Source organism: Miniopterus schreibersii (genome assembly GCF_964146895.1).
Source record: "Miniopterus schreibersii genome assembly, chromosome: 19".
Taxonomy (NCBI): domain Eukaryota; kingdom Metazoa; phylum Chordata; class Mammalia; order Chiroptera; family Miniopteridae; genus Miniopterus; species Miniopterus schreibersii.
In genome coordinates, this window is record NC_138119.1 from 18,339,964 (window position 1) to 18,360,073 (window position 20,110).

Here is a 20,110-nt window from a genome sequence, read left to right on the forward strand (position 1 = left end):
CTTTGTATCCCCACTGCCTGACACAATTTCCTGCACAAGGAGGTCACTCTATAAATACTTATTGACTGATCAATAAGTAGACTGTTCTTTAGTTTGCACAGGCTACTGCGAGAGAGAGTCTCAAATTTCAAATGTAAAGGTAGAAGCAGTGGGAAACACTGTCCTTCCTTTAGGGCAGGATATGGGTTAACCTCTGGTTTGGAATGCACTTAATGGTCGGGGTGCATCTGGGTTGGACACTGGGAGGAACTCCCAAAGTGCACAGCAGCTTGTGAGACAGGACACTGTACCAAGAGACAGTGCCATCTTCCATTTCTGGAAGGGTCAAGGTGAAACTCTGTAGGGCAAGCCAAGACAGATGTGGGGTGAGACGAACCTCTACTGAGGACTCCCGAAGGGGCAGGGATTCTGTACAGCTGCCTCATTTATCCTCACAATAGTCCTCCAATGTTGGTCATTTGGCCCCATTTTACACATCTGTCTGCTAATATTGTACGGTGTTCAGTGGTCTCCCCAAGGTCACCTCTCCGTAAGTGTGGAAGATGGGGTTGGTCTGATTCTCAAGTGTGGCTCTCAGCAGCTTTCCAGCCCATGCTGGCTCATGCCTACGAAATTCTAAAGTTTTCTTTTATCTGCAAAATCTACTAATTCCAAAAACCAAATATAGCCCACATTGTCAGAGAAAAGCTGTGCCTTGAAATCTCATCTATCCCTCATTCATGCAAATTTGGCAGAGACGACTTCAGAAAGCCACCAAAGGGAGGCTGAGCATCTGGAATGCTTTCCCAGGTTGGGCCTTCTCTAGTGACAGCTGGTGATGACCATCACAGTTGGTGGCCCAGCTGCAGGCTGAGTCCTGTACACGGCCTTGTTAAGCTAGAGCTTGGAACTTCTGTTCAGAGGCAAATGTTCGCCAGAGAGCAGTGGACAGAACAGGCCCATGCTCTACTGTGGCTGGGCATGAGATGGAATGTGGGAAAATGGACAGATAGCTCATGGCTGAGCATCTCTACCCCTCCCTAGAGCAGGCCATTCCAGGAGGGGGTATTATTCACTGGGATATAGGTACACACTTGGGAGGAAGGTTTCTGAAAGATAAATCTGGTCTGAAGTAATTCCTGCCACCAGAGGGTCCAATAGGATGAAGTGATCTGAGCCACCATGGAAAGAACATCTTTGGCACTAGACTGGGCTTGGTGAGAAGACTCAGTCTTTCTCCTTGGACCCTCTGAGTCTAGCTTGGACCTTCCCAGGTTCTTTAGGATTGCAGATTACCAAGGTTAGGTTGAGTATCAGGTCTTTTCCTAATCTGGCTTCAAGTCCTCAGAAAATACCCGAAATGATCATCTAAGATATTTGTTGGAGACCTACTGTATTTGAAATTTCATGTGAGATATTAAATATTTAAAGCCACATACAATACTGCCCCCTTCCCTCAATGAGACAACCATTTCATTGTAGAAACAAATAGGCAAATTAAAATAAATATGGAATAAAATGAATGACAAAAAATATTACAGCCAGTATGTTACAGAAATTTGGAGGGGGAAAAGTCATTGTGGATAGGTGCAGTGGACTGGAGAAGCTTTAGAGCAGTATTTAGTACAGATCAGAATTACCACAGTGCTTTAAAAACACATACTCATGCCCTGGTCCCACCTCCCAGAACTTCTGAATGAATTGGTTTGTGCTGGTAAGAGCACTGGTCATTTTAAAGCACAGTGCGGATTCTCATGGAGGGCAAAGGTTGGAGAATGACTGTTGGATGAGACCGTAAATTGCTTGAAGTCAGGGACTATCTTGGCCATATTTGCTTGGTCACATCTACAGCATCTAAAACGGTACCTTGTAATAAATAGCAAGTGCTCAACAGCTGTTGAGTTGAGCAGAGACTTGGTCTAGGCCATGGAAATGGGCAGTGTTTATCTAAGGAAGAGGCTCTGCATTCTTGCTGGATGGAAGAGTAGGGGTAAATATAGAGTGAAAAATATTCAAGCTCTGGAAGCAGTGCGCCAGTTAGAAGATAGATCCGACTATAAGAATGGAAGGTTCTATAAGAGAAAAGCAGCCGATTAAAAGGGCGTTGCAGATTGGCATTCAATTGTGGAAGGATTTGAATGTCAAAATTTAAATTTTCTTCCCCAGTCCAGGGAAATGTGCAGTGGCGTGGACTGCATCAGAACGCTAAATCACTGGAGAACAGAGCAGCAAGTGAGTGGTCATGTGTTCCTTTAAGAAACGACAGTCGCTGACTGAGCAGGTCACAGGATTTTCCAGTGGCCACTGGCAGTTGGTTTACTCAGATCTCAGAGTGGTTTTGGTTCAAGTTCTTAATACCTGAAATCAGGAAATCATGACCCATTGATTTCACCTGAGAGGTTCGTTACTGTCTTGCTAGCGACCACAATGATTAATCACTTATTGATGAACACACTGGTTCCCCAGAGAGCTGACTGCATGGGTCAAGCCACACAGCCGATCCCGTCTGCAGTGCTCGGGTGTCACATCCAGTTGGCAGCTAACGAACTCGAAGAGAATAAATGGTGCTTGTGGGGATGGTGCAAGTTCTGCTCTAACAGCAATTTCATTAACAACCTTGATTTTCAAAATGTTAGTTTCTGACTTTTAGGGGAGCAGGATCCTATCCATGTTAATCAGCCCAACTCTACCAGACAGGCTCTCACCTGCCTTGTCTTTATCACCCTTGGAAGATCCTGGAAGATCAGCAGTAAAAAAAAAAAAAGAGGGGGGTCAGCCAAATGATAAATCATTGTTGGAAAGTTTAAATGTCCAAGTCATAGTCTAAGGAATATTGCTGGCTTCTCCTGTAGGACAAATCCTCAGAAGAAGGCTGAAGCCAATGCCATGAACGTGAGTCAGCCTGCCCCAGGAGAGACAATCAGGAGAGGAAAGCTCGGATGCAAAGCCCCAGGAGGTGGTGATTCTGTGAATCTACACTCTTGCTGAGAGCACGCCTTAGGAGAACACCTCCGTGGCCAAGCCTAGTCCATCCCCAGCCACAGGGAGGAGAAGCTGGGGCAGAGGAGCCAGCTCCAGGAGCAACATTAACACCTAGGCCAGGGCTGGCTGACAGGCGGGCCTGGGGGAGGTGCGGCAAAGGCAGCAGTGAGTGAGTGAGGCTCAGTGCGCTGAGAGCAGTGAAAGGAAGCATTGCTCGCCATTCCTCCCTAATGTCATGTGGTAGCTTAGGTGTCCTTTGACATCAGACACTCTTGCAAGAACATCAGACACTCCTGCAGAACTATTTACTTTCTCCACCAGAGGGCGCCCTCACGGAGGGTGATGTATTCATACCCACAGTGCCAGGCCAAGCACAGTCTCTGGGACGTAGTGGGTGCTCAGCAAATGCGTGTTAAGTGAAGGAGAGATTGACAAAATAAATGGATGATAAGATCTGAGTTTGGAAATAAAGTGTTCCTGCTAAATCTTGGTGTGAATTAAACTTTATGAAAATCCAATAGTGCACGGCCGGAACGCAAATTCTTCCTCTGCTTGTTGGCTTTTCTAATATGTGCTATTCCCAGGTATGTAGGCAGAAATCTGGGAGGGAATAGAAACATCCAATTTGATCAGGAGGGTGGTAGGTAAGAGAAAATAATAAGGAAGTAGAGCTGAGAAAAGGGGGAGGCAGGGCTGGAAGGATTCATTTGAACAACTTAAGACTTTATGAGGAAGGTGTGAATTAGATGGAGAGGCGGAAGGGGACAGTGACTGCGTGCTCTGTGCCAGTTTCTGTGCCAGGGGCTCTCCCTGCATAACCTCATATGTTCCTCATAACAACAGAGCCAGGCATGTAATGCAGCCCCATTTAACAAATGTGGAAACTGGAGGCTCCAAGAGGTGAAGTGAATTACTGCGGTTCAGAGAGCAGGCAAGGGAGGAGTCCAGGACCCACACAGAATCCGTGTGACTGCAAAGGCCTCCATGCTGCCACGGGGCGTGTTTGGGGGATAAGCGCTTTTGCTACTAGGAGGGCAGGAAGACAATTCAAGGTATTAGCCATTTTATACTTTACAGCTAGGAAAGCAAGCTCAGTAGAAATGGGACAGGGGGCTTGAAGACATACATAAGCAAGTCCCTAGACAACCACTCACCTGAATATTTTATCAGAAGGCTGTTCTCCCAAAACCAGGTCAAAGCCTCGCTGAAATATTGTGTAAGGCCAAGGCCTAAAAGGAGAAACATCATTCAATTAAAGTCGACTCAACACACGCTCCCTGAATATCCATCCACTTTGTGCAGGCACCTGGTTAGACCCTGGGGACCCAAAGACAACGAGGAGGACCTAGTCTCTGTCCTCAAGAATCTCACTAATGCCAGTTTACGTAAGAGCTTGAATGCTGGAACCCAACCAAGATCAGGATCAATGTAAAAATCACTGAACCCAGAGAAAAGAGAAATTTAATAGACATGATAATTGGAGCGACATACAGAGTAAAACTATATTAAGGCGGACCTCACATCACCATAATTCATGGCCCTGCACACGTGGCTTGAACAGAAACGTAGCTTAGGCCCCCTTGAGAGAGAGGGGAGGCATGATTGGCTGGGGAAGGTGGGGCTTCTGGAATCAGACAGTTCAGGTTCAAACCTCGTTCTGCTGTTGAAACAACTGTCTGGCTTTGGGCAGATTATTTGTCTTGTTGAGTTTAGTTTCATCACTTGTAAAAACTGAGGTAATAACAGCTGCCTCACAGATTACTGTTCAGATTAAGCGAAACTCTTAAGCCAAGGTCGAGGCTCATGTGAGTCCTCCACACATTCCCTTTCTCCGCTCAGAATGACATGAAGGTGCTGGGGCTTCTGGTTCCAGACGCTCTAAAAAAATTTAATGTCACTCATTATTCAAGCAGAAACCATTGAAATGGATTTTAAAAATAATCCTTGCCCTGGCCATTGTTTCTCAGTGGTTAGGGTGTCAGCCCACACACTGAAGGGTTGATTCACGGTCAAGGGCATGTACCTGGGTTGCAGGTTAGATTCCCAGTCAGGGCGTGTGCAAGAGGCAACCAATCGATGTGTCTCTCTCACACTGATGTTTCTCTCTCTCTCTCTCCCCCCTCCCTTCCACTCTGAAAATCAACGGAAAAAATATCCTCAGGTGAGGAATAACAAAACAAAAAATAAAATGAAATAAAAATAATCCCTAACCACAAGTCTCCCAGTGAGCCATGTAGGTCCTGCATATACTTGAAAGTAACAAAATTATTTCTTTTAAATAGTATATATCTTTTTATTAACCCAGATGTCCAACCCAAAACTTCTTTACTCATTTGAGCAAGACTTAGGAAAGCCCGGACTTGTGTTGGGTATCAGATATCTTGCACACTGGGTGAACTGAGCCCTTGCTCTCATGGAACGTGCAGTCTCCACATATAACCCAATAACCCAGTTATTGAGGGGTTTACTGTAAACATGCCTTTAGTTTTCAAGGACTATACAAAGTCAGGAGAACACATCAACATAATTATTTGGGGCTAAATCTAATACTAGGCATTAACCCAGTGGTTGTCAGTGCAGGGGGGTATCTCCCAATAGAGGGCATTTAGGGAAATCTGTGGCAATTGAGTGGCACAATGAGTGAGGACACTACTGGCATTTAGAAGGCAGGGCTAGGAAGGCTGGCACAGAACCCTGTTCAGACAGCTCTGCAAACCAGAAATTTCCCCACGTCCTCCAAACTTTTCAATGTCTTGTTGAACATTTACATAGGTGAAAATCTGCTTATAATTATCTGAGTCTAGCTGCTAGCTCCACTTACAAATCAGAACAGATCAGCTTGTACAATTTTAACATGATGAATTTTCTAGGTGCATAACTGCCATATAAATTGAGGGAAAATTTTACATTGTTTCTTAGAAATTTTACCATTTTTTGGTAATTTTCGAGAATCATGTCACTGTCTGCAATGCTGCTCATGGTCTTTGAATCACCGAAACAGAATCTGCATTAGTCTAAACTGGTCTTACATACGTTACATTCTGGTGAATCTACATTGGCTGCAAATGCCTGTTGAACCATATTTCCCCTATTTTAATATTACCAGAATATGTACACATTGAAATAGTTATTATATCATTATAAATTACTTTCTTATTGCTTTTTAAATCACTGTTAAGGCATTATATTTATTTTTGGAAAATTTTTTGTACATAGATTTTATTATTCATGAATTTCATTTAAGGATTATAAAAGGGGTTGTAAAACATTTGTTATAAAATAGGTGTTGGGTCTGATGAGGTTGAGAACCACCAACTTATCTCAACCTGCTAACTGCTCCAAGGACTTGGTAGCTACAAAGTGAGGCCAGTGGGACTGCATGAGGGAGTAGCTGGGACGGACAAATTCATTTTTTATGCTTACTATTTATAAGCACTTTATTCCTGGAATCCAGTTTAGAAATATTCTGAGGCAACTAGAATTGGCTCCAAAAAGTACCCAAACACTGCACTATGAATAACCCCTGCATTAAAGGAACAGCTCTCCTCCATGTGTTTTTTTATGTTTTTTCTATTAAGTTCACTGAAGGTGACCCCACCGAGTGGGGTTTAAATCTGATTCTTTTTTGTTGAAAAGTGGTGGTTTATGGGCAGCTAAAAAATATGTCTTAAGAAAAAGTCTAGAAATCATGATTTGTCCCATATGCTCCTAGACGCCTAGAAAGGGCAATCAAGAGAGAAGAGAGACATGCAACATTCTCTCTCTTTTGGGCAAAATTACATTTTATTTACTATTAGTTTAATAATTTCAAATAACACACATGGTGCCTCTGAGTCATCTCTAGTACTCAAAATTGGTACAAAGTGTACCCAGAGTTAATTCTTGGCATGGTTCCGAGGTTGAACCATGCCAAATTTTGAGAAGCCAAATTTTAGGACAGGTGTTGATTACAATGTGAACAATTAATTGCATAGAATAACATTAGTAACCCCACATAGGTACTGAAATGAGCCCGGGACCACTAAGCCCACGTCACCATGTTTCTAGGTAGGTCAGGTCAAAGAGACTTCCTGCTCTGGAGGGTCCTGAATGGTAAGAAAGGGAACTGAGATTCAAAGGACACGGGTGCGCACTGTAGACCCCACCCTGGTCACATCAAGAGGCAGCAGGGCACAATTGTTAGGACATGGATTCAGGACCAGCATACCTATTTCAAATTCTAGCTTAGCTAACAACTGCATTTTGACCATGAGCAAGTCCCTTAATCAATGGTGTCCCCATTTCCTCATCTATAAAATGAGACTGATGGTAATATTTGTATCTACCTAGTCAGGTGGTTATGAAGAGAAACTAGTTAATATAAAGTGCCCAGAACAATTTCTGACATTTAGCATCATACAGGCATTTGTTAACTAAGGTAAATTTACTAGTTGCCCGAGTCAAATGTAAATACTCTAATAAGGAGACACCCCAATTTCTCTAGAGGAAGAGGGGTCTTGCCCTGAGGTGCAGATGGCAGTAACAGGCCTCAGCTAAGATTGTAAATATTTGTGTGCTGGCTGGAGCTCAAGCACAGTGTCAGGCCCAATGAACCCTGTGACAGGATGGAACCTTCAGTCTCTTTAACTTCCACTTAGACGTGTGGCCTCCAGCATTCTCTGTCTCGCACTGGGCAAGCCAGTCACACATTCTTAGTTTAGGGAAATTAGCAGAATCAAAACTCAGAAGAAAGTCTGTTTGTTCATGTCTTCCTTCTGACAAATCAAGACCCTGAAGACTGTCCTCCTCTGTGGGCAGCTACAGATGGCAGGGGCATCGAGGGCCAGCATAGGAAACAGCTGGGCCCCCCGCCTCAGGGAGACACACAATCTATGCCCCAGAGGAGCATCACTGTCATGGAAACACAGCAGCCACAGGACTCACATGCAGATTGTGTATGCTGAGGACAATCAGTGATCTTCCCTTTGCCTTTCCTTTTCTCTCCGCCTCCCACAATCCCCAGTTTATGCAGAGTTCTTAAGCACTGGCAATTCCTAAGCTCTCAGCTTCTCTCAACTCTTCTCTTCCCTAAGACACAGCAGCTGTTGCAGGGTTTTTTCCTTCAGTCTTGGTGTTGGGCTGGGCATTGACTTGACCGGTTCCTTGGGTATTCCTTCCACTGTGTAAACCAGACCCAACTGAGTGGTAACACCCTGCATGGCCAGCCAGACCAATGATCTGGAAGATCCCTTCACAATGGCTCTCCCAGTGCAAGAAGCAACCATATCTGCCATGGACAAGGGTCCTTTAAATGATGTTTTTATTAAGTGCTAGTCCCAGCTTTCCACCTAACTGTGGCACCTGGGTCCCAATCCTGGCATACTCTCTGACACTGCTCCATAATTTTTGGTGATTTCGGTTGCCACTAAGATGATCCTTTTAATTCTAAAACCACTCAATGCCATGATCCCATCCTCCCCGCTCACTCCCACGGTCATAGCCTAGATTCCAATATCTACAATCCCTCCTCGGTCACAATTTCAAGAATCCCAATATGGGGCTTCCCAGCTCACTCCTCCTGATGCCAAGCAACTTCCTACCCTACTGAGACTTAAATCCATTCATCCAACCGCTGTCTCACTGACCCTCACCCACCTCACGTACTCTCTCCCCTCCTTACTCAGATTAAACTGTGGTCCACTAATATAATCACACTCACATAACCTCAACTCTCTCTCCCCTCTGCTGCTTTATCAACTTATCAGAACACTCCAACACTGGTTACACACAACCACCCTGAGGCCCCGTTTCCACATTTGCACAAATGAATGCAGTTGGCAACCACAATGATTGGTCTCATTTTAAATCTCTCACCATCAACCTGGAGCAGGCTCTGAGTACTACCTAATACTCTGCCACCTATGTATTATTCTTTCACATCGTCTTCTTTCTCATCAAACCTCCAACACTGCCTCCCCCATCCTCACCGATCTGCTTTCTATCTGATAGAGACAACAGAGGCAATCGGATTACAAGCATTCCCCACCATACCCACCTACCTTTCCCTGTGCTCACTGCCTGGTCCTGCTTTCAGTAATTAGGCATCAACAGTTAGTGTTCCTGTCTGAAATGCTGCCATCCCCAACTCCCCCTGTGATGTCTACGGACACTGAGATGTAAGGGAAGGAGCCCTAGGTGGAAGCTACAAACAAATCTCCCTTCTGGTACTACAACCTCAAGCAAATAAGAGCACCCTGGAGCCTCAATTTCTTTATTTGTAGAATGGAAATCACAAGGGACAGCATACGCCACACAAAGTTCACAGTTTTGAGCAAAGTGTATATAAATAAAGTTCAGATCCTGATAAAATTGATTATTCATTTTCTAATCAACTTTTTCTTTGCAGTTGCCCATTCTATATTTTGGGTATGTGTTCCTGTGTGTGCTTAACATGAATTACCTCATTTAAAGATAGAACTGGGGGAAACTGACACAATTCTTGCCTCTCTGTGGTTCAGTTTTCTCATCTGTAGAACAGGATAATTATAGCCCATCGGCTGCACAGGATTAAATGACAACATGTGCGAAAACTTAACAATCTTGGGTATATTAAGTTCTGAATAAGTGGGAGCTATTATTCACATATTATTAGGAATGCTGGTGCTGAATGCTGAAAGAGGGTTTCTCCTAAAGAAATTTTAGAAACATATAAATTTTTTAAATGACAATAATAAAGTGCTGTGACTCCCCCTCAATTTAGAGATTCAAAGATACAGCATCGTTACCCCCAAAATTGGCAACGAAAAAAAAATACATACATTATGATGGTTTATTTTATGTGTCAACTTGACATGCCTGGTCTACCCATATATTTGGTCAAACGTTATTCTAGGTGTTTCTATGTTGAATAAGATTCACATTTGAATTGGTGAGCTGAGTAAAGCAGCTTGCCCTCCCTAATGTGGGTGGGCTTCATCCAATCAGTTGAAGGCCTGAATAAGACAAGAGGGCAGACCCTCCTCTGAGTAAGAGAGCATTCTTTCTGCCTAATGGCCTTGGAAATGAGACATCAGTTTTTTCTGCCTTTGGACTCAAAATAAAACCACTTTTCTCGTGTCTTGAGCTTCCCAGCCTTCAAACTGGAACTACATCATTGATTCTCCTGACTTTCAGACCTTCAGACTCAGACTAAAACTACACCATCAGCTTTCCTGGGCCTCCAGCTTGCTGACTGCAGAGCTTGGACTTGTCAGCCTCCATAATTGTATGAACCAGTTCCTTATAATAAATCTCTTTCTATATATTCTGCATCCTTTGGGTTCTGTTTCTCTGTAGAATGCTGACTAATACACACATATACACATACACAAATATAGAATCCATGCTTAATCTTTACGTCAACACAAAGCATGTCAGAAAATAAGGGACTAAGAGGACATGGACCCCAATTATGCAGAAGACATCAGTATCTTGACCTCTAATACCCGCCTTATGGGGAGAAAGAATAGGCATCTGCTTCTGTAGACTCACGGATAATCAGAGAAGAAAGAGGCAGAGCCCATCTGTCCTCAGATAGGGGAAGTTGGCCCAGAGACTTGCAGCCCCCTCTCCTGCATATTCTGGGATCAAGGATTATATAAAGCAAAAAGACGAAAGCTTGAATGGGTCAGAAAGAGCTGGTAACAGTAGCTGCCATTAATTGAATGAACACTGATCATGTGCCAGGCAAGCACTAAGCTCAGAGCCATACACGCATCATTTCACAACCACCTGGAGAGCTATACAGCTATACAATAATTATCCCCAAGTTGCAAAGGTAAACAAAGGTTTAGCAAGGTTAAGTGAATTGTCCAAGGTCACATAGCTAGGTGAGCATCATCACAGATCTCAGAGCCTGTACTTTCTCCCACACTTTGCTCCCGTCCTCTCACGGTCATGGGCATACAGCTGCTGAAGAAAGTGTACAGAGTCAGTATTGGGTCTCTAGGCAGGGATGTTGCCTGGGTATCGGCCTGGCTTGCCTACCCCTGGCCTCTAGGTGCAGGTGGTGGTTGTGGCAGATGTTATCTATAGTGCACAAGAATTACCTGCTCCCCTGCCTGTATTTTCATAGGACAATTCTAGCACACACCACACGGTATGATGGTCACCTGTTTATCTGTCTTCCGCTTTAAATGTCTTCTTATGGATATAGCTACTAAATCTTCCTTACTCTTAGGTCTTTCACAAGTGACATTTGGCAGAATGGTTCTAAAATCTTGGGGAACATTGGATTCACCTCACATTGGGCGCAATTGTTCTCAAACTTAATTGCTCTCATTCCACATATCAAGAGTGGACCACACGTTGGTGGCTTTGAAAAGTTAAGTGGATGATTCTAAAGCACACGATAGACTGAGAATCACTGACCTAATATGTGCCACACTCACCTCACCCCCACCCCAGTGAATCTTTATGAATGAGTCTGGCATTCTATAAAATATGATTGCCATAAAAACAGCAACTGCAGTCTCGCCTAAGAATTCACTAGAACCTACTTTTTAAATTTCTGAATAATCATGAGAGATGAAGCATACTGAGTTCCTTTCTGTCCCCTTTATTGATTAAGATTTCCAAATCTCATTACAATTATATAAGATGTGCATTTGTTTTTATAAACTTAGTCATTTGATTTCAGTGGATGAACATTTCCATTAAAATAGTATTATACAGATTTCAGATTTTCGGGCATCCACAGGTCCCGATGCCTCCCCCATACACATACATTCATACATGTGCCTGTGCACGTTACACAGACACACACAAACTCACATGCATTGCCACAGCTGCAACAGTTCTTTGGGGGTGGGAGGAAGGGGTCAGATGGCTGATAGGACTCACTATTGCTTGCCCCCTCCACTCTTAATGTTCTGGCAGCTGCTGTGGGTTCCAAAAGCAATCCTGCAGAACACAGCCACTAAGAGCAGGGTCCCTTGCAGACCACCAGTGGTCTGTGCATCACCCCATGACTCGACTTTTGTGGGTGGGCTCTAGAGTAGAACAGATCTCCAATGGAGTCTGAGGTCTGGATTAGAGCTCTTTGCCAGCTGTGTGAAACTGACCAGACAGTTAACCTTTCCAAACCTTTCTTTTTCTGTGAAATGGTGATGATAACCGCCTGTTACTTGCAGGACTGTAAGAAGATTAAATGAATGAATAAATACTGTTCCACTTCAATGGCTGAAACACACTTGTCAATTCCTACATGTAACCTTCCCCTACTTCTGTCTAGACTCTGAATGAAAAGGCTTAGTTAGTATTTTTACCCTGGGTTAATGCAGCCAGGGTCTCAAGTTCAATCCCCCTGAAAGCTTGTTAGTCCCGCTACCTCCCGTCCATGGGCACAGCCTGCCCCGGGGTATCCCTGAACACCCATCTTCGCTCACAAATGAACAGGACGAAAGCTTGGTAATGAATCTGTGCAAATCCATCCCCATACAAGAAAAACAGCTCAACACCTATTCAGTGCTGACTGATACCCCCCTGGGCAAAGGAGGGTGCACACTGAGGGCTCCCTGCTGCGCCCCCCCAGTCACACACAAACGGCACTAACATGAGAGAAGAGGAAAAATAAGGAGGCAGGGAATGTGCGGAAGAAGAAAAAGCTTTCTACGTTTCTGTAACTTAACGTTAGCGTCGGCAGCTAGGAGCTAACAAGAGAAGGGAGCGAGCCCGGCGGGGCCTGAGTCTGGACGTTACCTTTAACCCGGCTTAAGTCTGGAAGTTACAGCTTCAGACACCCCAGAGGACAGCCCCCCTCCACCCTGTTACCTTCCCGGGGGGAAAGCCGGTTCACTCTCCTCAACTATGCGGGGGAGGAAGAAACCATAAAGGGAAATTCCTTCGCTAGGCTCACGCGCAGCGGAAACCCAGGGGGCGCAGAGGGCGGTGGGCACATGCGCAGTAGAAACCAGAGGGCGGTAGAACTCTTGGTCATGCGCAGTAGGAGCCAAAATGGCGGCCTAGTGGGGCGGAGCCTAGCCTGGGAAAATCTGGAAGAAGATTCCGATTGGATGAAGGCAATGCCCCGCCCACCCCCTCCAAGGTCCCGGAAAGGGATTGGTTAGGGGAGGGCCCAGCACGAGCCCAGGAAGCATTAGCGGGAAGGTTGGGCACTTTGCGAGGCAGCTGCTCCGGAAAACCTAGAAAACACGTGGGGGGTGATCGGGAGCCTCGGAGCACTGCTCCCAGAGCCCGCCCGCCCCCTACATCCCGGGGGCATATTAGCTCCCTTCACCCCAATAAATCTTGCCACTGCCCTTAAACTTCTCCCACGCGTGTGCCCTTTGAAATCCCTTTTTCGCGACACTGCAAGAACCCATTTTTACCGGCAGCAAGGGGAATTTGACAAGTTAAATAAACCAGGGAAACATCACAAAATCCATCAAAGACTTGTGTTTCGTAGAGAGCACTGGCCCTTTCCCCAAAGTCCTTTCCTATTTACTAATTTACTTCCATTCAACGTGTACTGAGCAAGTTTCGCTATTAAGTCAATCCCTCATTCACTTATTCGTGTATTTATTTACTTGAAAAATATTAATTAACCAATTGCCATGTAAAGCACACTTTGCTGCACACTGTCAAGGGGCACAGAAATGATTAATACACATGCTCTGCCATCAAGGGCTTCATTAAGGTAGTGAGTCATTCCTCAAGCAGTTTTTACGCAAGCAGATGAGCTCTGGGTCCCCGCTGCCGATTCGTGGTCTAATGGCATAAAAGTGACAAGTAAACAATCCATGGCATGTTGTCAATTTTTATGACAGAGCAAATAAAAACCATTACTTATTGAATATTTACTTTATATTTATTATTTCACTTATGTTCATAAAAAATACCCTGAGACCTAGGTACTGTATTAATCCCATTTAATAGATGGGGAAAGCAAGGCTTAGGAAAGCTACATAATATTAACCAAAGTCTCACAGCTAATACATAACAGAGCCAGTGCTCAAGCCCACTGCTCTCAGAGGCCAAAGTCCTTGTTACGACCTCGGTGTATCCCCATCGCCATAGTGTTGCCAGAGGGCCAAGGGGCATCCCTGAACTGCACTGGCTGGGAGGGTTAATGTGAAGAGGGCACGTCCACATTCCCAGGCAGGCATGAGAAGGTAGGATTGACAGGGTGGAGTTTTAACTGCACATCTCGCAGGCAGCTAGATAAGCAGGGAGGGCTGGCAATTAAAAGAGAAAGCAGCACGGAGACTGGGAATGAAAGTAGAGGCCATGCGGGTAGAAGAAACAGCAATAACAGGAAGGCCACTGATCAATCATTTACAATCCCCCATTTATCCCTATTTCATAGATAAGATCTTCGATACTCAGAGAGGCTCAATTACCAAAACTCATATATAAGAAGATAAATGATGTAAGATCATTCATTCATTCATTCAGCAAATGTATGTTCAGCAGCTGGCATGAGCCAAGCTCTGTGTTCTGGGGGTTCAGAGATGAACAGAAGTAAAGATGGTGAGGTTCTGCTTCATGGAGTTTGTAACAATGAAAATAGAATCATAGTTGAGGTGAGTGCTCTGAGGAAAGGATCTTGGTCCCTGGGTCAGAATGCCCTGTCTGAGAAGGCGAGGGTTAGGCCCTGGGATAGGGGATCTCTTTACATACAAATTGGATCATGTCACTCCCCTCCTTCAAAGTCCAGTCCTGGCCCTCAAGCCCCCCACTCTCCACCCCACTTTGACCTAGCCCCGGCCTACCTCATCAACCTCATTCACAGCCTCTCTCTCCCTGCTTATTCCTCCAGAGCCATGGTGACAGACAGTTCCTAGAGGGGGCAGGACGTTTTCCTCCCCTGGACCACCCATTGTGTGCTCGCCCTGGAGAGCCCCAACTCCCTCCCATTCTGGCTGGTGCCTTCTCATTGCCGTTTCCACTTGCACACAGCCTCAGAGACCCCAGTTCCCCGATTTCAAGTTACCTGCTCCTCCCCTCGCTCTAGTCGTTCTCGATTAGCCCTCTATTTTCCCTCAGTGCATTTTCCAAGCCTGTAAGTATTCTGTGATGTGTTTGTTCTAGTACCTTCCCCACCTAGTGTTCATCCTTCAAGGGCTACAGCCCTGTGAGTCCTCTCCCTGTATTATCTGCAACTTGTAACAGAGCCTAGCGCACGGTAAAGCCCTCAGGAAAAAAAATTGTTTAATCAATGATTTTGGTGATTACAAATAAGCAAATGTGTGTGGTGTTGGTGTGTGTAAGAAAAGGAGAGATCGGTAAACTGAGTTTAAAGTTTCAAGGTAATGATTACAGCACCAGCATCAACCATCTTCATTAAAGAAGGAACTGACGATAAAAGCAGAGACAAACTCCGCAGATATTTTCCTTAAGAAATTTAGGAAGTGGACGTGAAGGAAATAAGGAGAGATAACAGGGTCAAGGAATCATGTGACATTTGAATAAGGGATGGAAGGTGTCTGGGTGTAACAGTCAATGCAAGAAATGGTTGGCTGGGGGGGAAAATTTTTTTAGAAAGTAAGAAGAGTTGGAATGACAAATTAAGGAGAGGAATGTAGTTGTGACACTGAGAAGGACACACTCATTTCAAGAACTGCAGTGAGAGAGGGTAAAGAGGGGACAGACAGAAAGCGAGATGGAACGAATGTAAGGGGGCCTGAGCCCGTGGCTTTACTAAGTTAGATCTCAGCTTACAGACTAAGAGTGACGGCCAGGATGGAACTGGGTGCTTGAAGAGAGAGAAGGGGTTTTTGGTAAATGACAAGAGATGAGTAAGAAGATGTGATGCTCCTGAGGCCCAGGTTGGAGACAGAGAAATAATCAATACCCATCAGCAAGTTCCCAGCTCTAGGAAGCCCCAGAGCAGCAGAGAAGCAAAGAGCAACGAGCACTTACAAAGCCTGGAGTGGGCTGGGCAGGAGCGGCGGGAAATAAGAAGACAAGGATTTGGGGGTGATTGTGAATGTATTTTTAGAAATGACTTCACATGGGGTCTAGGCAGGCTGGGAAGCAACGAAGCCAGAAAAAGGACGATGGATTTGATGGATACGAAAAAAATGAGGTCAAAGAGTCGAATATTTGGGAGGATAGGATGGGGCAAGGAGAAGCTGGGAGGCTCTGGAGATCTTCAGAGTGCAAAAGCTTAAACATGGGATGGTTTTAAAATTATAATGCCATCAAGGAGTGGCCCAAAACAGAGAAGAACTGGAAAATACTACTGCACTAAAAAATCTGTTAGTTCAATGCACACACACGTTTCTTCGTTCGCACAGTCAGCAAACAATTATTGAGGGGTTATTTCCTACTGTGCCAGACACCACACTCATCATTGGGGGAGATAAAGTCAAGTAAAACAGCTCCTTTCCTCAAGAACCTGCAGTCTAATAAAGGAACCAGGTAAATCAATGGATTATTATCACACTCAGTGACATAGGTGGAAATGTGCCCCCCAAAAAGTTATGTAGAAGCCCTAATCCCCAGTCCCTCGGAATGTGACCTCATTTGGAAATAGGGTCCGTGATGATGTATTTAGTTAACATGAGGTCATGCTGAGTGAAGGCGGTCTCTGCTCCAAAATGACTCAGGCTTTTTTTAAGAAGAGGACCATGTGAAGACACAGACACACATGCGAATACCATGTGAAGAGAGAGGCAGAGGCTGGGGTGCTGCACCTGCCAAGGAACACCTGGGCTCCCAGCAGCTGGAAGGGCAAATCAGCTGCAGAGGGAGCGTGGCCCTGCCCACACCTTGGCCTTAGACTTCCAGCCTCCAGAACTGCTGGACGTTTCTTGTTTTGAGCCACCCAGTTTGTGACACTTTTTATGGCAGTCCTAGGAAACTCATGCACTTGTTAAAATGTACTCAGTGGGGGAATATTTCAGGTATTATGGATTCACTGAGTGCTGGGAGCCAAAAAATGCTTTGTAGAAGAGGCACAAGAAACCCAATTTTGAAGGATACATATGAATCGACTTGAGAAAGACATGGGGAAGTACAGTCCACAGAGAGAAAATGTCCTTGATTTAGTCATGGGCACTTAGCATAGCAGGTGGATCTAACCCCCTGGAGCCCAGGAGCCAGGAGACAAGCCCTGGACAAGAGGCCGGAAGTCGGGCAGAGCAGAGTCAGATAGCAAAGGCTTTGTGGGCAAACACAGGGAGTTGGGATTTAATCCTGAAAGGTAATGGATCGATGCTGAAGGATTTTTAAGCTGTGGAGGCAAGAAGAGTGGTGAGCAGGCTCAGGGGATAATCCCCATGAGGAGTAAGAGCTGGGAAGAAGCGAGCAGACAGAGGAGAAGAGACAGCTCTAAGTGATATCAAGGAAGCGGAATTAAAGGGACCTGGTGACTGATTGGATGTGCAAAGACGGGGAGAGAGACAGTCAGGAAGAAACCCAGATTCCTGCTTTGAGCAAACAGGTGGTGGGTGCTCCATTCACTGTCTAAAGGGGGAAAACATCTGAAGTAAGATTTCACCCTTGGACACACTGAGTTTGAATTGTGTAAGCTCAGTAGGGGTGAGGCCATGAGAGGCAGGAGGTGAGGACCTATCCTTCTATATGTGTGCCAAATTAAGAGTCATGAGAAGTAGAGAGTTACAGGGATGGGTCAGCAGAAAACTGGAGGCAGCCTGAGGACACAGCATGCGATTTGTAAAGTGGCTTTTTACAACTAAGCCTGCCCCAAGCTTCCAGTTGCAATGTGTGTGAGGCAGTGTCTGCACGTTTCCTACTCCAGGGAACTGGCCAATCCACAGAAAAGTCCCATGAGTCACATAGGGTTGGTTATTGATTGGTTCCTGCAGAGAACAGATAGGAGGAAGGGAGGAAGCAAGATGTCAAAACCATGGCTTTGTCAACCGTATGTATTCCGGGAAGAATGAAGGTCAGGAGAACTGAGGGCCGGGAAGTGAGGGTGAAACCTCAATGACCTTGATTTCACTGACTGCTGATTGGCAATATGCCTGGTGCGGCCGAGGTTCTCAATGTGCATAAGAATCTTCTGGTGGGCACGTTAACACACAAACTGGTGGGCTCCACCCCGGTTTCCGATTCTACATGTCCATGGCAGGCTAGAGAAGTGCCTTTTGAACAACTTTGCGGGTGATGGCAACGCTGCTGGTCTGAGAATCACACTCTGAGAGCCAAGGTATAAGTGGTTTTGACCCTCACTGGGCATCAGAATCACCTGGGCAGCTTTTACACGATGCCAATGCCAGGTTCAACCCTCTGAGAGGTCTGATTTCATAGGCCTAATATAGGCGTGGCCATGGATATGTTTTCAGGCACCCAAGGAGATGCTAAACTGCCGTCCAGGTAGAGAACAGCCTGACTGTGTGTCTGGCACTGGCATAGACACGGGATCACAGGGTGAAAAGACCTGGCCAGTGTTTTTAGGAGTTCCTGGGCCCGTGGAAGGGAGAAAGACAGGTGAGTGTACATTTATGTAATGTAAGGAAGGAGAGGCATAGAGGTTTGGAAACGCTCAGGGAAAAGCCACAGAGCTGACAATGAATGGGGCAGGATTTGGGAGGCTGAAAGAGAGAAAAGGTTTGGGTTTTCCTGGTTGAAAAATGGGGAGGAACAGGGCAGCGGTGATGTTGGGATGTGGGAAGTTTAATGATGGCGGGCAATTTCCAGCCCAGGAAGGGGAGAGAGCCTAAGGATGAGTGAGAATGTGATTTGTTTAGATAACACAAGTGGTTCAATAAAACAGGTGCACCATCACCATGGATGATAGCGCCTAGGATGAGGCCAGCCCAGATGGCAGGTAGCTGGTCAGCAAGGGGCAAGCACACCAGGCTGAGGCTCTGGGCTATCCAGGGGCCATGGGGATCCCCTGAAGAACTCCCTACATTATCCCCAGCATTCCCCTGGGCTCCCTTCCCTGCCTCCCAGTTACAGTCTCCCACTGAAAATCATCACAACTCCCTACATTTCCTTGCTATTTTTCATGTAAAAGACAGATAGAAAAAAGCAACTCCCTGCCTCCGTCTTGTTAGACTGGCACGCAGTAGATTTCAATCCCCTTTTCTTATTTATGGACCTATTTTTCCCAAGTGCTTCTTTTCCCTGGTATATTTGTAAACACCATTTTTATTCCTCTTAATCCTTTTGGCAGCATTAACTCATTCTGCACTCACGGTCCTTATCTTTCCTATGAAAAATGTTGTGTTCACAAACATAGTTAAAATTCACTGATTTTTTGTTCTCTACCAACACTTTTTCTGATTTGGGGTTTGGGGCCGTTTCCTTGCATAGATCATTTTTTGCTGCAGACAACTCGCTCATCAACTCAAGATGTGGTTTCTACTGTTTTCATCTTAGGCTCCAGTGCCGTGCACACAGGCATCTCTCTCTCTCTTTCTCTCTCTCTTGCCTGGAAAGTATTTGCTCTGACCTTGGACTTGGGCACAGTGGTCGGGCAGCCTGGGGCTCTGTGCTAACAGAAGACTTCAGATCCCCATGGCTGTTCCTCCCACATCTCCCACCAGCCTCAGATGCACTCGCACAAATGACAGCTGCTGGGCCTGCCACAGCTGGATTGCACCACTGTAGAAAGTTCCAGCCGGAGCCTAATCCATTCTGTCAAGCCGACTGCGAGTGGAGACTTCAGGAAGTCCGGCGACTGTAACAGCCCAGCCAGAGGCAAGGCAGAGAAAGACACGCAGCGGAGGCTGTCCTGCGCGCCTCATTGAAACGGTGAAAGCTGTGCCACTTCCTGGGCCTTTTAGCATCCTCCAAGATGGGGCCTCTATTCTCCCTCCACGCGGCTGGTGTGGCAGCCAGGAACAAAGCCGAGGCTCAGTAATTGTTCAGCACAGACAGCAAGGGGAATGGAGTGTGCGAAAATGCCATTCTGTAGCATAGGGCTTTCATTCCCTCTCTCTCCAGTTTAAGTGATGGGGGATGGTGAGCACTGATCCGGGGAAAAGGGAGTGGAAGGACTTTATCTACATTAGAACCATCCAGAAATGAACATCACTGCCTTGTAGGTAGTGAGGACCCTGTCGTGCTGAGGGCTGAGAGGTTGGACCCTTTGGAACTGCTGCTGCTATGATCACAGCCTCCAGGGATAGACTGAGGTGGCCGAGGCCTCTGTGGTCACTACCTGGCAGGTGAGCATCTCCCCCTGCCCAGATGCTTCTCTGACCCCCTCACACAC

General features: G+C 45.8%; 1 protein-coding gene across 6 annotated transcripts in view; it reads right to left on the minus strand.

Moving 5' to 3' along the window:
* ASTN1 (astrotactin 1) overlaps window positions 1-20,110 on the minus strand; it is a gene marked incomplete at its 3' end in the record, with an annotated part of 238,558 nt that overhangs the window by 70,262 nt on the left and 148,186 nt on the right. For 4 of the 6 annotated variants that reach the window (XM_081120777.1, XM_081120778.1, XM_081120776.1 and 1 more), the window contains exon 9: window positions 4,116-4,190. The exons of the other annotated variants lie outside the window; for them this stretch is intronic. In XM_081120777.1, coding sequence (XP_080976903.1) covers window positions 4,116-4,190 — 75 coding nt within the window. The remainder of the gene's footprint in view (window positions 1-4,115; window positions 4,191-20,110) is intronic. 6 annotated transcript variants of the gene reach the window in all.